The 14924-nt window shown below is 39.3% G+C and overlaps 1 protein-coding gene across 3 annotated transcripts in view; it reads right to left on the bottom strand.

Moving 5' to 3' along the window:
- Positions 1–14924, bottom strand: part of DPP8 (dipeptidyl peptidase 8) — a 69609-nt gene that overhangs the window by 14569 nt on the left and 40116 nt on the right. For all 3 annotated transcript variants that reach the window (XM_040643100.1, XM_040643101.1, XM_040643103.1), the window contains 7 exons: positions 12093–12193; positions 11205–11382; positions 10236–10395; positions 6185–6264; positions 3229–3381; positions 2612–2747; positions 979–1124 (listed from right to left, as the gene is read on the bottom strand). In XM_040643100.1, the coding sequence (XP_040499034.1) occupies positions 979–1124; positions 2612–2747; positions 3229–3381; positions 6185–6264; positions 10236–10395; positions 11205–11382; positions 12093–12193 (954 nt within the window). The remainder of the gene's footprint in view (positions 1–978; positions 1125–2611; positions 2748–3228; positions 3382–6184; positions 6265–10235; positions 10396–11204; positions 11383–12092; positions 12194–14924) is intronic.

The following is a 14924-nucleotide window of genomic DNA, read 5'->3' as shown; positions in this document are numbered from 1 at the left end:
CTGAGCCAGCCAAGGGTCCCTAATTTTTGGATGTCTTAGCATCTAGATACATTTCCAGATACTGAATAACTGGATATAATTATAAAGGATATTTACAGGAGTCAAGAGCTACGTTATAAAAACAGTATAATTATATTCTAATTTCTTCAAGGGCCCAACAATAAGGTATATAATCAATAAACATTTTTTAAAAAGTGCCAATTAACCAATGTACCTACCCCAAATACTTTACTGAGAGTCAACAGGATTTACTTAATATTCACATGCTAATATTTAATTCAGAGAAAGGAAAATCCAGGTGTAAACTTCTTACAATGCTGAAGGGTAGTACAGCAGTTGCCTTAACTAGATGATCAAAGTATTCTAGTCTGTCTGAGAGATATAGACTTAGCATGTACAGGGGGAATTCATTAGGCTACCAAGCCTTCTGAAAAGATCTATTAAGGTTCTTTTTATTTACTAAGACAGTTAACTATTTAATTTCATTTCCCAAACAAGTTTTTCTCTACATAAAAGACAACATATTTACCTGCTGACATGACTATTCCATTCCCCATGACAGTTACAGTCCTACTGTGAATTAAGAAATTGACACTGATTTATAAATTAGCCATGTAACAAAACCCAACTTCTAAATAGGAATTAGGACATAAGCCAGAGTCAATAACAGCAGAGGCCCAACAATGCTCAAATCTTAACTTGAACAACTGACTAGACATTTAAAAAATAAATCACCTAAACACACACACACACACACACACACACACGTATGTATATAAATATGCCCACCTGAGAGGTGGGTGGGAGGACGGGTGAAATAAGTGATGGGGATTAAGGAGTGCAGTTGTTGTGATGAGCACTGGGTGATCTACAGAATTGCTGAATCACTATACTGTACACCTGAAACTAATATAATGCTGTATGTTAACTATATGGGAGTTAAAATAAAATTAAATTAAAAGAATTAAATATGCCCACCTGAGGACCACCATATATGAACAGCACAGTGGGGTATTTCTTTCCAGGTTGCAGATCATGAGGTTTGTACAGCATCCCATACAATGTAAACCCAGTAGTACTTTCAAAAGAGAAAATCTCTGGAGGGGTGTAGTCAGGAAGAGGACCTATGAGGAGAAAACAAAAAAAAGTACATAAAAGGAGTTTTTATGGGAGCTCTGCAATCTGAGAGCAAGGAAAAGAAACCATAAATCCACAACCCCCGACACAAATAAATGACCATCCCCCTTTCAGGTGATAAGCAAGAAATTACGCAAGAACATTTATCTTTAAAAAAGAAAATCTAGGGGGCGCCTGGGTGGCTCAGTCGTTAAGCATCTGCCTTCGGCACAGGGCGTGATCCCAGAGTCCTGGGACCGAACCCCATATCAGGCTCCTCCTCTGGGAGCCTGCTTCTTCCTCTCCCACTCCCCCTGCCTGTGTTCCCTCTCTCACTGGCTGTGTCTCTCTCTGTCAAATAAATAAATAAAATCTTTAAAAAAAAAAAAAAAAAAAAGAAAATCTAATGAACATATTATTTGAAAAGTAGATGCATAATATTCTGAATAATCCTTGGAGCCTAAGGCATTTAGATGCAGAACTATACAAATACTTCATGCTTGGTTTAGTGTAACTTAATGATGGGTACGCCATATACCTGATCAGAAAACTCAATTTAACTTGCTCACAGCAGGTGCTCAATAAACATCTGTTCCTGATCATTAGAGAATAAGCCTAACCAGGATCCAGAAAAAATGAAAGTCATGATCAGTCTTTGGTTTACCAAAGCTATACAGACCTATCCTAAGTCTGTGTACACTGGATGATGTTAAAATCCAAACAGAGATCATCACCATATTACAAACTCTACTTGTGGACATTAGAACCTACCCTGTGGTTTTGCACTGATTTCTGAATCCCTTAGCACCTATTCATGAGTGAAAATACTTAATAGGAAAAAGGATTTGGGGAGAAAGTAAAGATACATAAAATTATTCTATTTTTTGTTTTAGAAATCAAGCATTTAAAAAATACATAATTCACAGTGCTCTTCACTCCCATACAGAACAAGTGTTCTATCTTTTATTAAGATAGCCTATAGTAAGTGCTTTAAAAGTTAAGTAAGCTACCAGCTGGTTATTCCCTAAAGCTGCAGCTTCCCTGCTCAGTCTTACTAATTCTGTGTACATTATCTTCATCTGTTTATCTAGGAAATTACCCAAACATGTGAACAAATCGTTTCCTAGCTGATATTGTGACTATTTTATTCTTATTTTCAAAAAGGCCTTCGGGGCATCTGGCTGGTTCAGTTGGAAGATCGTGCAACTCTTGATCTAAGGGTCATGAGTTTGAGTCCCACATTGGGTGTAAAGATTGCTTAAGTAAAATAAAATAAAATTAGAAAACCTCAAAAGGGCCTTCCAGATCTGCTCCTGCCTGGAATGGGAGGTAACCCATCTTATCTGGTAGTTGATAGAATAGGAAGGGTGAGATCCTTCAGGAACTCAGCAGCTCAGGGAAAGTGGTGGTGAGCAATGAGAAATGTGGACACAGAACAGGTTTAGTGCACTTATGTACTAATCCTACTGAAAATCAGGTTCAGGGAGATGAGTACCTGCTGAATCCAAAATGGTGGCCCAAAATTCCTTTGTTTTGCAAGTTGGGTCATCTTCAGGACTTGATAGCTTGTAAAGGGACACACAGTGTGGATTCTTCTGGTTACTATACTTGCTTATGAAGAAGTCACAATGCTAGAGAAAGGAGAAACAATTACTTTTTCCCCATGGAAAAGTAAAAAAGCTGCTACATCTGTACCGGTGCTAGAGCATGAGTAAGGTGAGGTCTGACAATTTATGTCCATATGCAATGCTGAAGTTAAGAGCAGACTTTTTAGTGGCACCTGAGTGGCTCAGTTGGTTAAGCATCTGCCTTTGGCTCAGGTCATGATCTCAGGATCCTGGGATCGAGCCCCACATCGGGCTTCCTGCTCAGCCAAGAGCCTGAGTCTCACTCTCCTTCTGCCTCTCCCCCCTGCTTGTGTGCACTCTCTTTCTCTCTCTCAAATAAATAAATAAAATCTTAAAAAAAAAAAGAGTGGACTTCAGTTTTTCCTCAGATTATCAGACTTGCGCAAGACAATTTCACTGATTTTCACATTACTCTAAAGGAGTATTACATGAGCAGAAGGTTTTTTATATGATAGGAAACTGTTTTCCAACAGGGACTTAATACCTGGCTGATGCAGCAAGAGTGGGAATAGCCACGGTCAGTCAGCCTTGTCACCTCTCCAGGGTTTACATAACTGACCACATATAGGTGATGTTCCAAAGGAGAGTCCTTGGTGCCTTCAAAATATACCAGCTTCCTGACTTCATCAACCTGGATCTATCAAAAAAACAATAGAAAAATCAGCGCTAGCAGGACCCTGACCAGGCTAGTAATTCAACAAACAATTCCCAATTTTATTTAGAACCATCTGAGTTACCCTTTGACTTGTGCCTCTTAAAAAATTTTGCCACCAATGGTAATAAACCTGAGTTGGTTTTGCTTATGACTTTTATCTTAGAATAGATCTTGTCCACAAGGAAAAAGGACACTTGAATTGCATGCTATTGTTAAGTTTCCTATATGGTTGAAATATGGGCTTTTCTTAAAATGCAAGAGTTATTTCATTAAAATGACAACACTTCACAGGGAAAAAACATAACTATATTGCAGCTTAGGTCAACCATTCATGCACACTTAAGAGAGTCTAATTTTAGAACCCTGTATATTTCTCAGTGCAGTATTATCTTAGGCAGTACTTTTTTTGGTCTTTTGTACAAACCTGCAAAAGTATTTTATCTTTTGGGCTGGGAAATAACTGAACTCAATGACAGTTTCAATACTGGTAGAGTTTATAAATAAGTATGGATAAGATCTTTTAAGTTTTCATTCAGAACTCAAAAAAACTATAAGTAAACTCAAAGCTGAATTCATTTAATATTCTTCACAAATTACAGTAAGAGTCTAAATAAATGGCTTTTATTGTTCCTTTAAGAAATCTTCTACCAGCCGACTCAAACAGTGTTTAATGAAATTCAAATTTTTTTACACAGCAAAGAAAACATAGACACATTTCCAAAAGCAAGTATTTTTAAATGCCACACTTTCTCCAGGAAGCTGCTTCATCATTAAATATTTTTTAGCATACACAGGTACAGAAATAAACACAGTTGAGATTAAGTAGGCCCACATGACACATACAGAAAGGATACAAGTGAGAGGAAATGCCAGAACAAACATTCATGAAGTTTCACAGGTATGTGTTAATCTGCGCAGAAGGTTAGGACAGGTTCTGCTCTTGACCTAGCAGCTGGGAGTCAGGCCTTTCAAAACTGAAGAAATAACTGGTTAATTTCTCACCCCTGATTTAAAGGTTCTTTTCTTTGTTTTCATGCGGCTACTTTATTAAACAGAAGTATCAGAATCACCTTGAGGGGTTTGTTAAACAGATTGCTGGGTTCTGCCACCAGACTTTCTGATTCAGAAGGTCTGGTGTGGGCCCAAGAATTTATATTTCTAAAATGTTCCCAGGTGATGCTTAGGCTGTGCAGCTGGTCCAAGGACCATACTTTGAGAATCACTCACCAACAGTGAGGAGCTCATGGGCGTAAAGGTCTCAAAGCTTTACCCAATTATTGCCATTAAAAATCTTTGGGTGGGAACAAGGTCACTGGCAAAAGCAGAGAAGGTAACTTAAAATAAGGCTAGGATAGAGGGGATATGGAAGAGTAAGAAAGAGAGGCACAAACGCATTACTAAGTAAGCACGACAGAAAGAAAGAAGAAAACAGATGCACGTAACTGCAAATAAGAGAAAGACGTTTCGGTTGCCGAAATAAGACTCAGATCTGTGTAAATACAATTCTGTGGGTTCCCTCAGCATTACCAACCATTGCACAGCAGGAAATTAACCACAGCGTAATTTTTTGTTATCAGAACTTAGAATTCCATGGTAAGATTCTTCTCAAATGACAATAACACCCAAGGTCCCTAAACAGAAAAAATATATCTGGATATATAACCAGAAGGCCATGTGAGACTCTCAGTGGAAATCAGACTTTAATGGTTACCTACGATATCCTAAAGTTTTTACCAACAAAACCAAACCTGAGACCTGGATCTTCACTTGTTCTCCTTAACCACCTTCGGGACTGTAAGTGACTTCCACAGCAGCCAGTACATAACCCTTTAATAAATCTCCAAAGCAGGGGCGCCTGGGTGGCTCAGTCAGTTAAGCGCTGCCTTCGGCTCAGGTCATGATCCCAGGGTCCTGGGATCAAGCCCCACATCAGGCTCCTTGCTCAAAAGGAAGCCTGCTTCTTCTCCTCCCTCTGCCTGCCACTCCCCCTACTTGTGTGCTCACTCACTCTCTTCTCTTCCTCTGATAACAAATAGAATCTTGAAAAAAAAAAACACCTCCAAATTAATTTGAGGAAATCAAAGGCCTTCCCTAAATCCTGATGGCATACATCAACATAACTGAAGGTATCACACACATAAAGGATGGAGTTCTTAGAGCTCTCAGGAAACTGACCACCTAACTAAAAGTTCAAACAAACACAAGGTACTATGAAAGGCAAAAAAAAAAAATTAGAATTCATTGAATTGCTACAGAAAGCTGCATGCTGGGGGGTGTGTGTGGATTTTCCTCCTTTTCCATATCAACATACACTCTGTATGTATGTCCACCACTCTTTGAGGGTTGTGGATAAAACTTTAAATTTGTGACATAAGATAAACAGGTAAGTTTAAAGAGAATCACTCCCTCGGAAGTAGTAAATGCAATTTCTAATGTAGAAATGACACGAGCAGTCTATAAGAGATATAAAAATAATTTTCAAACGATATCCCACTCACAACGTTTGCAGACTCAGAAAATGTGGACCAGCCCTTTCCTTATTAGGTAGCAACACTATATTTGAAAATGGTGAACTTAAGTAACCAGAACACATCTAATAGCAGGACTATAAAATGAGTGATTTATAATTTAAACGAAGATTCTTCCTTTCTAAAACTTGAGTTCTTGTAGGCCCTAACTTAATATTGTCAACACTGGTGTCATATGAAGTTGTAGTACTGCTTTTTTGTACTGAATAAACACAGCAAATGTTGAGCAAACATATCAGTAGAATAAAAGAGCATACATTAGATCCATGCCGGCCAAGAACTTCCCATTCACCACTGGTAATTGCTACTTCCTCTTTGACAGGACACTTGAAATCACCTAAAGATAGACATAGTTATCATTCAGCACTCTGTATCAGACTATAAGCAAACGAAACAATGAAGAACATTACTCTAAAACTCCTTTTTCCAAAAGTACATTAAGCAATTCAAGTTATACCTGGGGTAATGAAAATGTTTTGAAACTAGACACAGGTGGTGACTGCACAACACCATGAATGTACTAAATGCCACTGTTCATCTTATTTTTCTTAATGTTTTAACTTTTAGTTTTTTAGAAAAAGTAATCTCTATGCCCGAGGCTCGAACTCAAGACTCTGAGATCAAGAATGAGATGCCCCACCAACTAAGCCACCCAGGCGCCCTGCCACTATTCATTTTAAAATGTTTGTTCAAGGGGTGCCTGGGTGGCTCAGTCGGCTGAGCTTCTGACTCTTGATTTCAGCTCAGGTCATGATCTCAGGTTTGTGAGATTGAGCCCCGAGACAGGCTCTGCACTCAGTAGGGAGTTGGCTTGAGATTCTCTCTCTCCCTCTCTACCCCGTAAATAAATAAATCTTAAAAAATAAAATTTGTTTAAAATGTTCATTTTAAAGTGGTGAATTTAATGTTATGTGAATTTCACCTTAATTTTTAAAAAGGCTGTAGTTAAAAAAATTCCAAGCTATGAGTCTTCACAATACAATGGAATAATGGTTGAAGGATCCATATAAATCAAGTGAAAACAGCAAAACAGATTTTGATGGCAAAGCCAAAAAAGAACTCAAAAGCAATTGTATTCCTAGACCTAGAAATCTAATGGGTTGACAAGGCATTTCCTCTAAAAATGCAACAAACTACTTAAAAAGCCATAAAAGAAAAATTTTTATACAATTGTTCTGCATCTGCCAAAAAATACACTGGGTATTACCACGGTGAATGCTAACATGCCCCATTTGTCTTTATGAGAGCCTGTCTGGTAAAGAAGACTGTCTCAGTGGCCAGTGGCCAAAGGAGGAGGTTAAAAAATGGAAACCATTTCTCTTTGCCTAGTAGCACTGTGGGAAGAGACAGTTGGGGACAGGCTGAGATGGTGAGATGGTACAGGGTCTTAACTAGGGTCCCCATAAGGTTAAAAAAGTTGATTTATTTTTTCTTAGACACAAATTCATGTCCAGAAAATATTATTTAACATATACATACCAAGTACTAATTGTTTCACATTACAGCCACTTGAGGAAGAGGGAGGAGGAAGATAAAGTGGATATCAAGGAAAAAGGAAGATTTGGAGCAAGAAAGTCTAAGAAGAAAGGAGGGGAAGGGAAAGAAGAGACAGATAAACTGAGGGGCCCAGAAAGAGACGCTGAGAGGGAACAAAGAGGCTAGGCTTCAGAGACAAATGTTAACTTCCTACACTCTTCAACAGGAGTATAAAGTTTTAAGTTACATTAAGTTAACATTTTATTACTGTTCCCCAAATATTGTTTTAGTTAATTAACTACTATTCACAGCTCTTTGAACAGTCTTCATCACTAAAATTTCTGGAGGGTGCCTGGGTGGCTCAGTTGGTTAAGTGTCTGCCTTTGGCTCAGCTCATGATCCCATCCCTGGGATGGAGCCCTGAACTGGGCTCCCTGCTCAGTGGGGAGTCTGCTTCTCCCTCTTCCCCTTCCCCCTGCTCATTCACTAAAATTTCTGGAATTTCGTAAGCGGATTGAATTTATCAACAACAAAAGAGCTGGTAAAAGCAATTTCACACTAAGGGTCAAGTTAAACTAAGGCTGTCAAGGAAGAAATTCTTCATCTTGGATATACAAGATCCAGTTTGCCTTAAAAAAATTAGGCTAAGGAAAGGAACAGAGTCATGGGCAGTATTTGTTTTGCTAGTCGTAAGATGTAGCTCATGTTCCCCAAATAAGAATGATATTTAAAAGGCCTTGTTGAGAAAAACACGCAACCCACTTGAAAAGCTGGCACAGGATTCAAACAGACATTTCTCCAAAGAAGATATACAAATGGATAATAACACATGAAAAGATGTACAATGTTAGTAGTCATTAGGGAAATGCAAATCAAAGGCACAATGACATACCACTTCATACCACTTCACTAGGAGGGCTATATCCAAAACAAACATACAAACAAACAAGTCACACAGAAAATAACAAGTGCTGGTAAGGATGTTGATAAACTGGAGCCCTTGCGCACTGCTAAGGGGAATGTAAAATGGTGCAGCTGCCCCAGAAAAGAGTATGGTGGCTCCTCAAAATATTAAAAATAGAACTGTCATATGGTCCAGTAATTTCACTTCCGGGTATACACCCAAAACAACTGAAAGCAGGGTCTCAAAACAGATATCTGTACACCCATGTTCATAGCAGCATTAGTCACAATAGCCAAAATGTGGAAGGGACCTAAGTGTCTGTAGACAGATGAATGGAAGACACAATGTGGTCCATACATACAGTTGAATTTATTCAGCCTTAAAAGGGAAGGACATTCTCACATATGCTATGACATGGATAAAACTTGAGGACATTATGCAAAGTGAAGTAAGTCAGACATAAAAAGGCAAATACTGTATAATTCCACTTATATGAAGTATCTAGAGTAGTCAAAATGATAGAGACAGGAAGTAGTCGCCCGCGGTTGAGGAGAGGGGGCAATAAGCTAAACTGGGTATTATTTATTGCACCGTTTCAGTTTTTTTTTTTTTTAAAGATTTTATTTATTTATTCGACAGAGATAGGGACAGCCAGCGAGAGAGGGAACACAAGCAGGGGGAGTGGGAGAGGAAGAAGCAGGCTCCTAGCGGAGGAGCCTGATGTGGGGCTCGATCCCATAACGCCGGGATCACGCCCTGAGCCAAAGGCAGACGCTTAACCGCTGTGCCACCCAGGCGCCCCTGCACTGTTTCAGTTTTGGAAGACGAAAAAAGTTCTGGAGGTGGATGGCAGTTACGGTTGCATAACAATATGAATATACTTGATGCCACTAAACAGTACACTGAAATAGTTACAGCGGTAGATTTTATGTCTATTTTGCCACAATTTTTAAAAAATGGCTATGTTGAGTCTGTTAAGTTACAAATGGAGGTTTAACATATAACATTATCATAAAGTGCCTACCATTCCAACACTAACTCCGTATTATTAAAGTAGAAAACTGTAACTCAATTAAAAAAACAAAAACAAAAACAGGAGAGCTACTGGATATACCATTTCACTTTTTCTAGGCTTACATCTCCTTTCTGTATTTCCCAAAAGGAAAACCGTCACTTTTTAAAGAGAAATCAACTCCAGCTGACATAATATTTCATTTCACTTTGGATAACATAATTATATCAATCTGAAGAGCTATAGCCATATTAACTTCAGTGTAGGTGTAGACAGTATTAAAAAGAAAAAAAAAGACAAAAAAACTAGTAGGGGTGCCTGGGTGGCTCAGTCAGTTAAGCAGCCAACTCTTGATTTCTGCTCAGGTCATGATCCCAGGGTCCTGAGATAGAGCCCTATGTTGGGCTCCCTCTCAGCGGGGAGTCTGCTTCTTCCCCTCCCTCTGCTCCTCCCCCTGACTCGTGCTCTCTCCCTACACTGGTGCTCTAATAAATAAATAATCTTTAAAAAAGTATGTAAAAAACAAAAACAAAACTAGTATGTAAAAATATCTAATAACCAAATAACATTTTAAAAACAGCTTTTTAAAATCTAAATAGGACATGGGCTCACTTTAAGCAAGGCAAAGTAGAAAGCAAAAATAAGTAATTCCATTCCCAGAGATTACTCACTATTAATGGTTTCTTACATATCCATCAAGAATTTTGTCCTGTGATTTCATGTATGTATTTATATTTTAGCTTAACTTACGTATTAAGTTTAATGAAGCAAGTACCGATACTTATAAAGTATATAAAGTATACAAAAGAGACATTATATTACCTTGCCCCTCCCACTTTCTGCCCCCAACATATATATATATATATATATATTTTTTTTTTTTTTCCCTTTTTCTAAATAAAAAAGGATTTCTTACTTGGGGCAGGCAGCCCACCACTGGATCGTTTATATTTGCTCTCCTTTAAAATGGATGTGATTTTGTATAAATGACGGAAACCTGTTTTGCATTCAGAGGCAAAAATAAATTCAATTTCGTCTTCATGACTTTGGGGAAAAACATGAAAGATGTCATGGATCTGTAAAATGAATAGCTTAATTTACTACACACATTAATGAAAATACTACATAAACAATTCAATTAAGTTAGAGAAAGAAGAATTACTTGATAAATACATTCTGAAACGTAAATAACTGTCAGTGCTAGGGGGTACTGTATATTTACAATATAGATTTTGTCTGTTCCTTTCAGATTTATCTCACGTTATGTTCCCAAATAGTGAAAAAAGAAAAATACGACCAAAAGCTTTTTCTTACTCATCATCTCTATAATCCTTTGAAACATGGCATGAGGCTTAATGATATAAATCTTATTACAGAATCTTATTACTTATTCTTATCCAAAATCTTGTTACTTTTCTTTTCCAAAGAGAAATACTGTAACAGTTGAAGGGTGAATCATATAAAGCCTGTACTCAGCCAGGGCGTGACCTGGCTTTATTTATCTTATATCTTATTTAAGTTTTTCCCACTAAATTGGAAAATGAAAAATTCAATCCCAACTGGTAAATTTTGGTATAGTTTGCCAACTTAAAAGAGAGAGTCTCTTCCTGACTTCTACGGAGGTCCTCCTCAGAGGCACTGATGAGGCTGTTTTTCAATACCTGATGTGTCCAGGAAGAAGGGCAAATTTGCAGCCAAGGAGATGTCATTTCAATGACATCTACTTTCCATCTACAAACATTCCAATTTGGAATGTTCAAACTAAGCAAATAATATTCATGGTTACTCTGAATTTAAAAAATCCGTTTTGATAGTTTGCTATAAATCTTTACTTGCTTTAGCATTCTAAGAAAATACATAACCAAGTACAGTAAAGCATACATACATTTATCCAGATGTCTGTAGTTTCTTCATAGATAATTAGTGGTGTCACAGAGTCAGGCACCGACTCGATGAGTCTCTGTCTTTCCATGGCATCATCTTCTACTGGGATAAATAATTCAGGTGAGATCAACACTATCTGTAGGCGAGTCTGGGAGCGATCTAGTAGAATGGACCAAGCACTATTTAAACAAACAAACAAAAAAAGTACCAAAAATAAAGCCATCTCTCAGAAAATGAATATTCCCCTACTCTCTCCTCTAGTACCATCCATTATTTCTGTAATCACAATTAAAGAATTGCTTTAGTAGATGTTAAATTATCACTTACAAATGGCTAATTAAAAGTATTAGCTTATTCTGTACTTATTTTTTAAAGTTAGGCTTGAGTTTTTTAAAAATGAGTTTTTTAAAAAATGGTTTTCTTTAAACTCCTACAACCACAGTTGACCTATGAAATTGTTTTCTCCCATTAGTGTCGACAATTGGCGGCCTTGTGAAACTCCTGTTGTCTATCTTAGGAACTATATGTAATCACCTTCACATAAAACTCTACAAAAATTTTTGCTTAAATTATATAATAAAAAAATATAGACACCCTTACATGTGAGCCCTAAAGTCATACAATTTTACCACACACACAAAAAAAACCCCCACTAAAACCACGACTGGCTATGTAAAAGACAGAATGAAAATGCAATGCCCCCGTGCTTACAGGATTACAAATCCGCAAGTCCACTTAGCTCAGGAAAAATTCTCTGTGCAGAAATAACTACTCTGCAAATTTACATGTGAAGGCATCTCCAACTGAGGGGCGAGCCTAATAACATAAACATTTCTAATGTTTTGGATTCTAAATTACTTGTAAAGAAGTGACAATTTAACATACGCACTATTTTCCCTCTGGAGTCCATCCAGCTCTGGCAATATATTCAACTCCTTCAAACAGAATCTCAAAGGGTTGAATCAGTTCCTTATCTATGACATCGATAATCTATTAAAAAAGAAAAAAAGACATTGAGTTACAGAAGACTTAGATCAGTAACTAGTTTACTAGTCTCCCTAAATCATCATCTTTAACAGCATGACATTTTTTCAGACTTAGGTATTTAAAAAGGCATGAGGGACACAACGAAACCGGCAGTAAGTTGTGGGTTACCTATACGGGTGTGCTCTTCATTTCTAAAAAAGTTCTAAGCACAAGAATTAGCACAGTCTAAAAGTCTTTTCCTATGAGTTTATACTAACAGAGCCCTTGCTACTAACTAGTAAAAACAAGTTTTAATCACTTTATTTAGACTCTAGTATCAAAGAAAAATAATAATCCCTAGTTTCTTATATTTTAGCCTAAAATATGATTTGTGTAATATATTAGTGAAATAGCCCTAAGTAAGCAAACTTTTCTCCTTTAAAAATCCAGCCAACACAAAAATCTTTTTTTAAAAAAGGGCAAAGGATCTGAATAGATAGTTCTCCAACAAAGATATACAAATGGCCAATAAGCACATGAAAAGGTGCTCAACGTCATTAGCCATCAGGAAAATTTAAGTCAAAATCACAACGAGATACAACTTCAAACCTACTAGGATGGCTATAATAAATAAGACAAACAACAGAAGTGGTGATGAGGATGTGGAGATTGGAACCCTCACACAATGAGAATGTAAAATAGTGTAAACACTTTGGGCAAACAGTCTGGCAGTTTCTCAAAAGGTTAAACATGGAGCTATCATATGGCTGAGCAATTCCACTTCTCGGTATCTACCAAGAGAAGTGAAAACATACACACACATTCATGATTATTCATAAGAGCCAAAAGGTGGAACGCCCTAATTGTCTGTAACTGATAAGCAGGTAAATAAAATGTGATACAGCCACGCGATGGAATATTAGTGGGTGATAAAAAGCAAGAAAGTACTGGGGCACTTGGCTGGCTCAGTCAGAAGAGCACGAGACTCTTGACCTCGGGGTTGTGAGTCTGAGCCCCACGTTGGGTATAGAGATTACTTAAATAAATAAATAAATACTTAAAAAAAAAAAGGCAAGATAGTGCTGACACATGGTGCAATACAGATGAAGCTTGAAGACATGATGCTAAGTGAAAGAAACCAGACTAGATACTGTATGATTCCATTTATATGAAGTGTCCAGAATAGGCAAACCTACAGACAGAAAGTAGATCATTGGTTGCCCAGTGTCATGGGACATAGGAAGATTGGAGGGTGATGATTAAGGGATGTGGGTTTTTTTTGGGGTGATGAAAATGTTCTAAAATTGACTGTGGTGAGGAACTAAGATGGCGGAGGAGTAGGAGACACCGTTTTCAGCCGGTCCCCCGAGTCGAGCTGGAGAGGTACCAGACCAGCCTAAACAACCACGGAACCAGCCTGAGACGCAGGAAGATGCATCTGGATCTCTACAAATGAACATCTCCAGCGCTGAGTATTGAGGTACGAAGCGGGGAGCCATGAAACATGCACAGATATCGAAGATAACGCTGAAGGGGAGGAGACCGCCGCGATTCGGGCGCCGGAGCGGTAGCCACTTGCGGGAGAGCGGGCGGGGCTCGCGGACTGCACCCGCAAAACAGCAGACTGAGACCGTGAGCCGGGTGCGCGCGCCACCAGGCATCTCGCGAACCCCGGAATCCCGGTGCGCTCACTGGATCCAGACTGAGACCGGGAGATCCGAGGTAGCAGCGCGGGGCGGCTGGCGGCGTTAGAAACACAAAGGACAGAGACGCGCCGGCCCTGGAAGTGAGGGCTGGGACGCCGGGTGTGGGGCGCACATCCCAGGACGCTGCAGGGTTGAGCAGCACCAACAGTAGCAGAGGGGCTGGGACGCCGGGTGTGGGGCGCACATCCCGGGACGCTGCAGGGTTGAGCAGCACCAACAGAAACAGAGTTAAAGTGGCCAGAACATTAGTAGAGAACGGGCCGCAATCCTTCTGTTCCGTGACAGAGGCTGAAATTTGGCCGCTGCTGCTCTGACTCTCAGAAGAGGCACAGCAAACCGCCAGGGAAAGCCGCCAGAGAACAAAAGCCTGGAAATACCGGCTCAGAGAGTGCCCATCCCCATCCTCCCTCGCAGGGGACACGGAGACTCTACCCAAACAGGGTTGCCTGAGTATTGGCGCGGCAGGCCCCTCCCCCAGAAGGCAGGCTGAAAAATCAAGAAGCCCACAACCCGGGCGCCTGGGTGGCGCAGTCATTGAGCGCCTGTCTTTGGCTTAGGGCCTGATCCCGGCGTTCCGGAAAGGAGTCCCTCATCGGGCTCCTCCGCTGGGAGCCTGCTTATTCCTCTCCCACTCCCCTGCTTCTGTTCCCTCTCTCGCTGGTTGGCTGCCACATAAATAAATAAATAAAATCTTTAAAGAAGAAGCCCACATCCCTAAGATCCCTATAAAACAAGGGGCACGGCCTGGGACCCAGTCAATAATTTGGGCTCTGGAAACCCCGCAACCTCTCTTCATCAGAATGACAAGAAGGAGAAGCCCCCCCCAGCAAAGAAAAGACAGTGATTCTGTGGCCTCTGCCACAGAAATAATGGATATGGATGTAACCAAAGTATCAGAAATGGAATTCAGAGTAACGATGGTCAAAATGATGAGTAGAATTGAAAAAACTATTAACAAAAAGGTTACTGAGAATATAGAATCCCTAAGGACAGAAAGGAGAGCGAACCTGACAGAAATTAAAAATTCTATGAGCGAAATGCAGGCAAAA

Source organism: Ursus maritimus, unplaced genomic scaffold (assembly GCF_017311325.1).
Source record: "Ursus maritimus isolate PB19 unplaced genomic scaffold, ASM1731132v1 scaffold_27, whole genome shotgun sequence".
Taxonomy (NCBI): Eukaryota; Metazoa; Chordata; class Mammalia; order Carnivora; family Ursidae; genus Ursus; species Ursus maritimus.
Note: the sequence above shows the minus strand (reverse complement) of the source record. Positions and strands in the feature narration are given on the sequence as shown.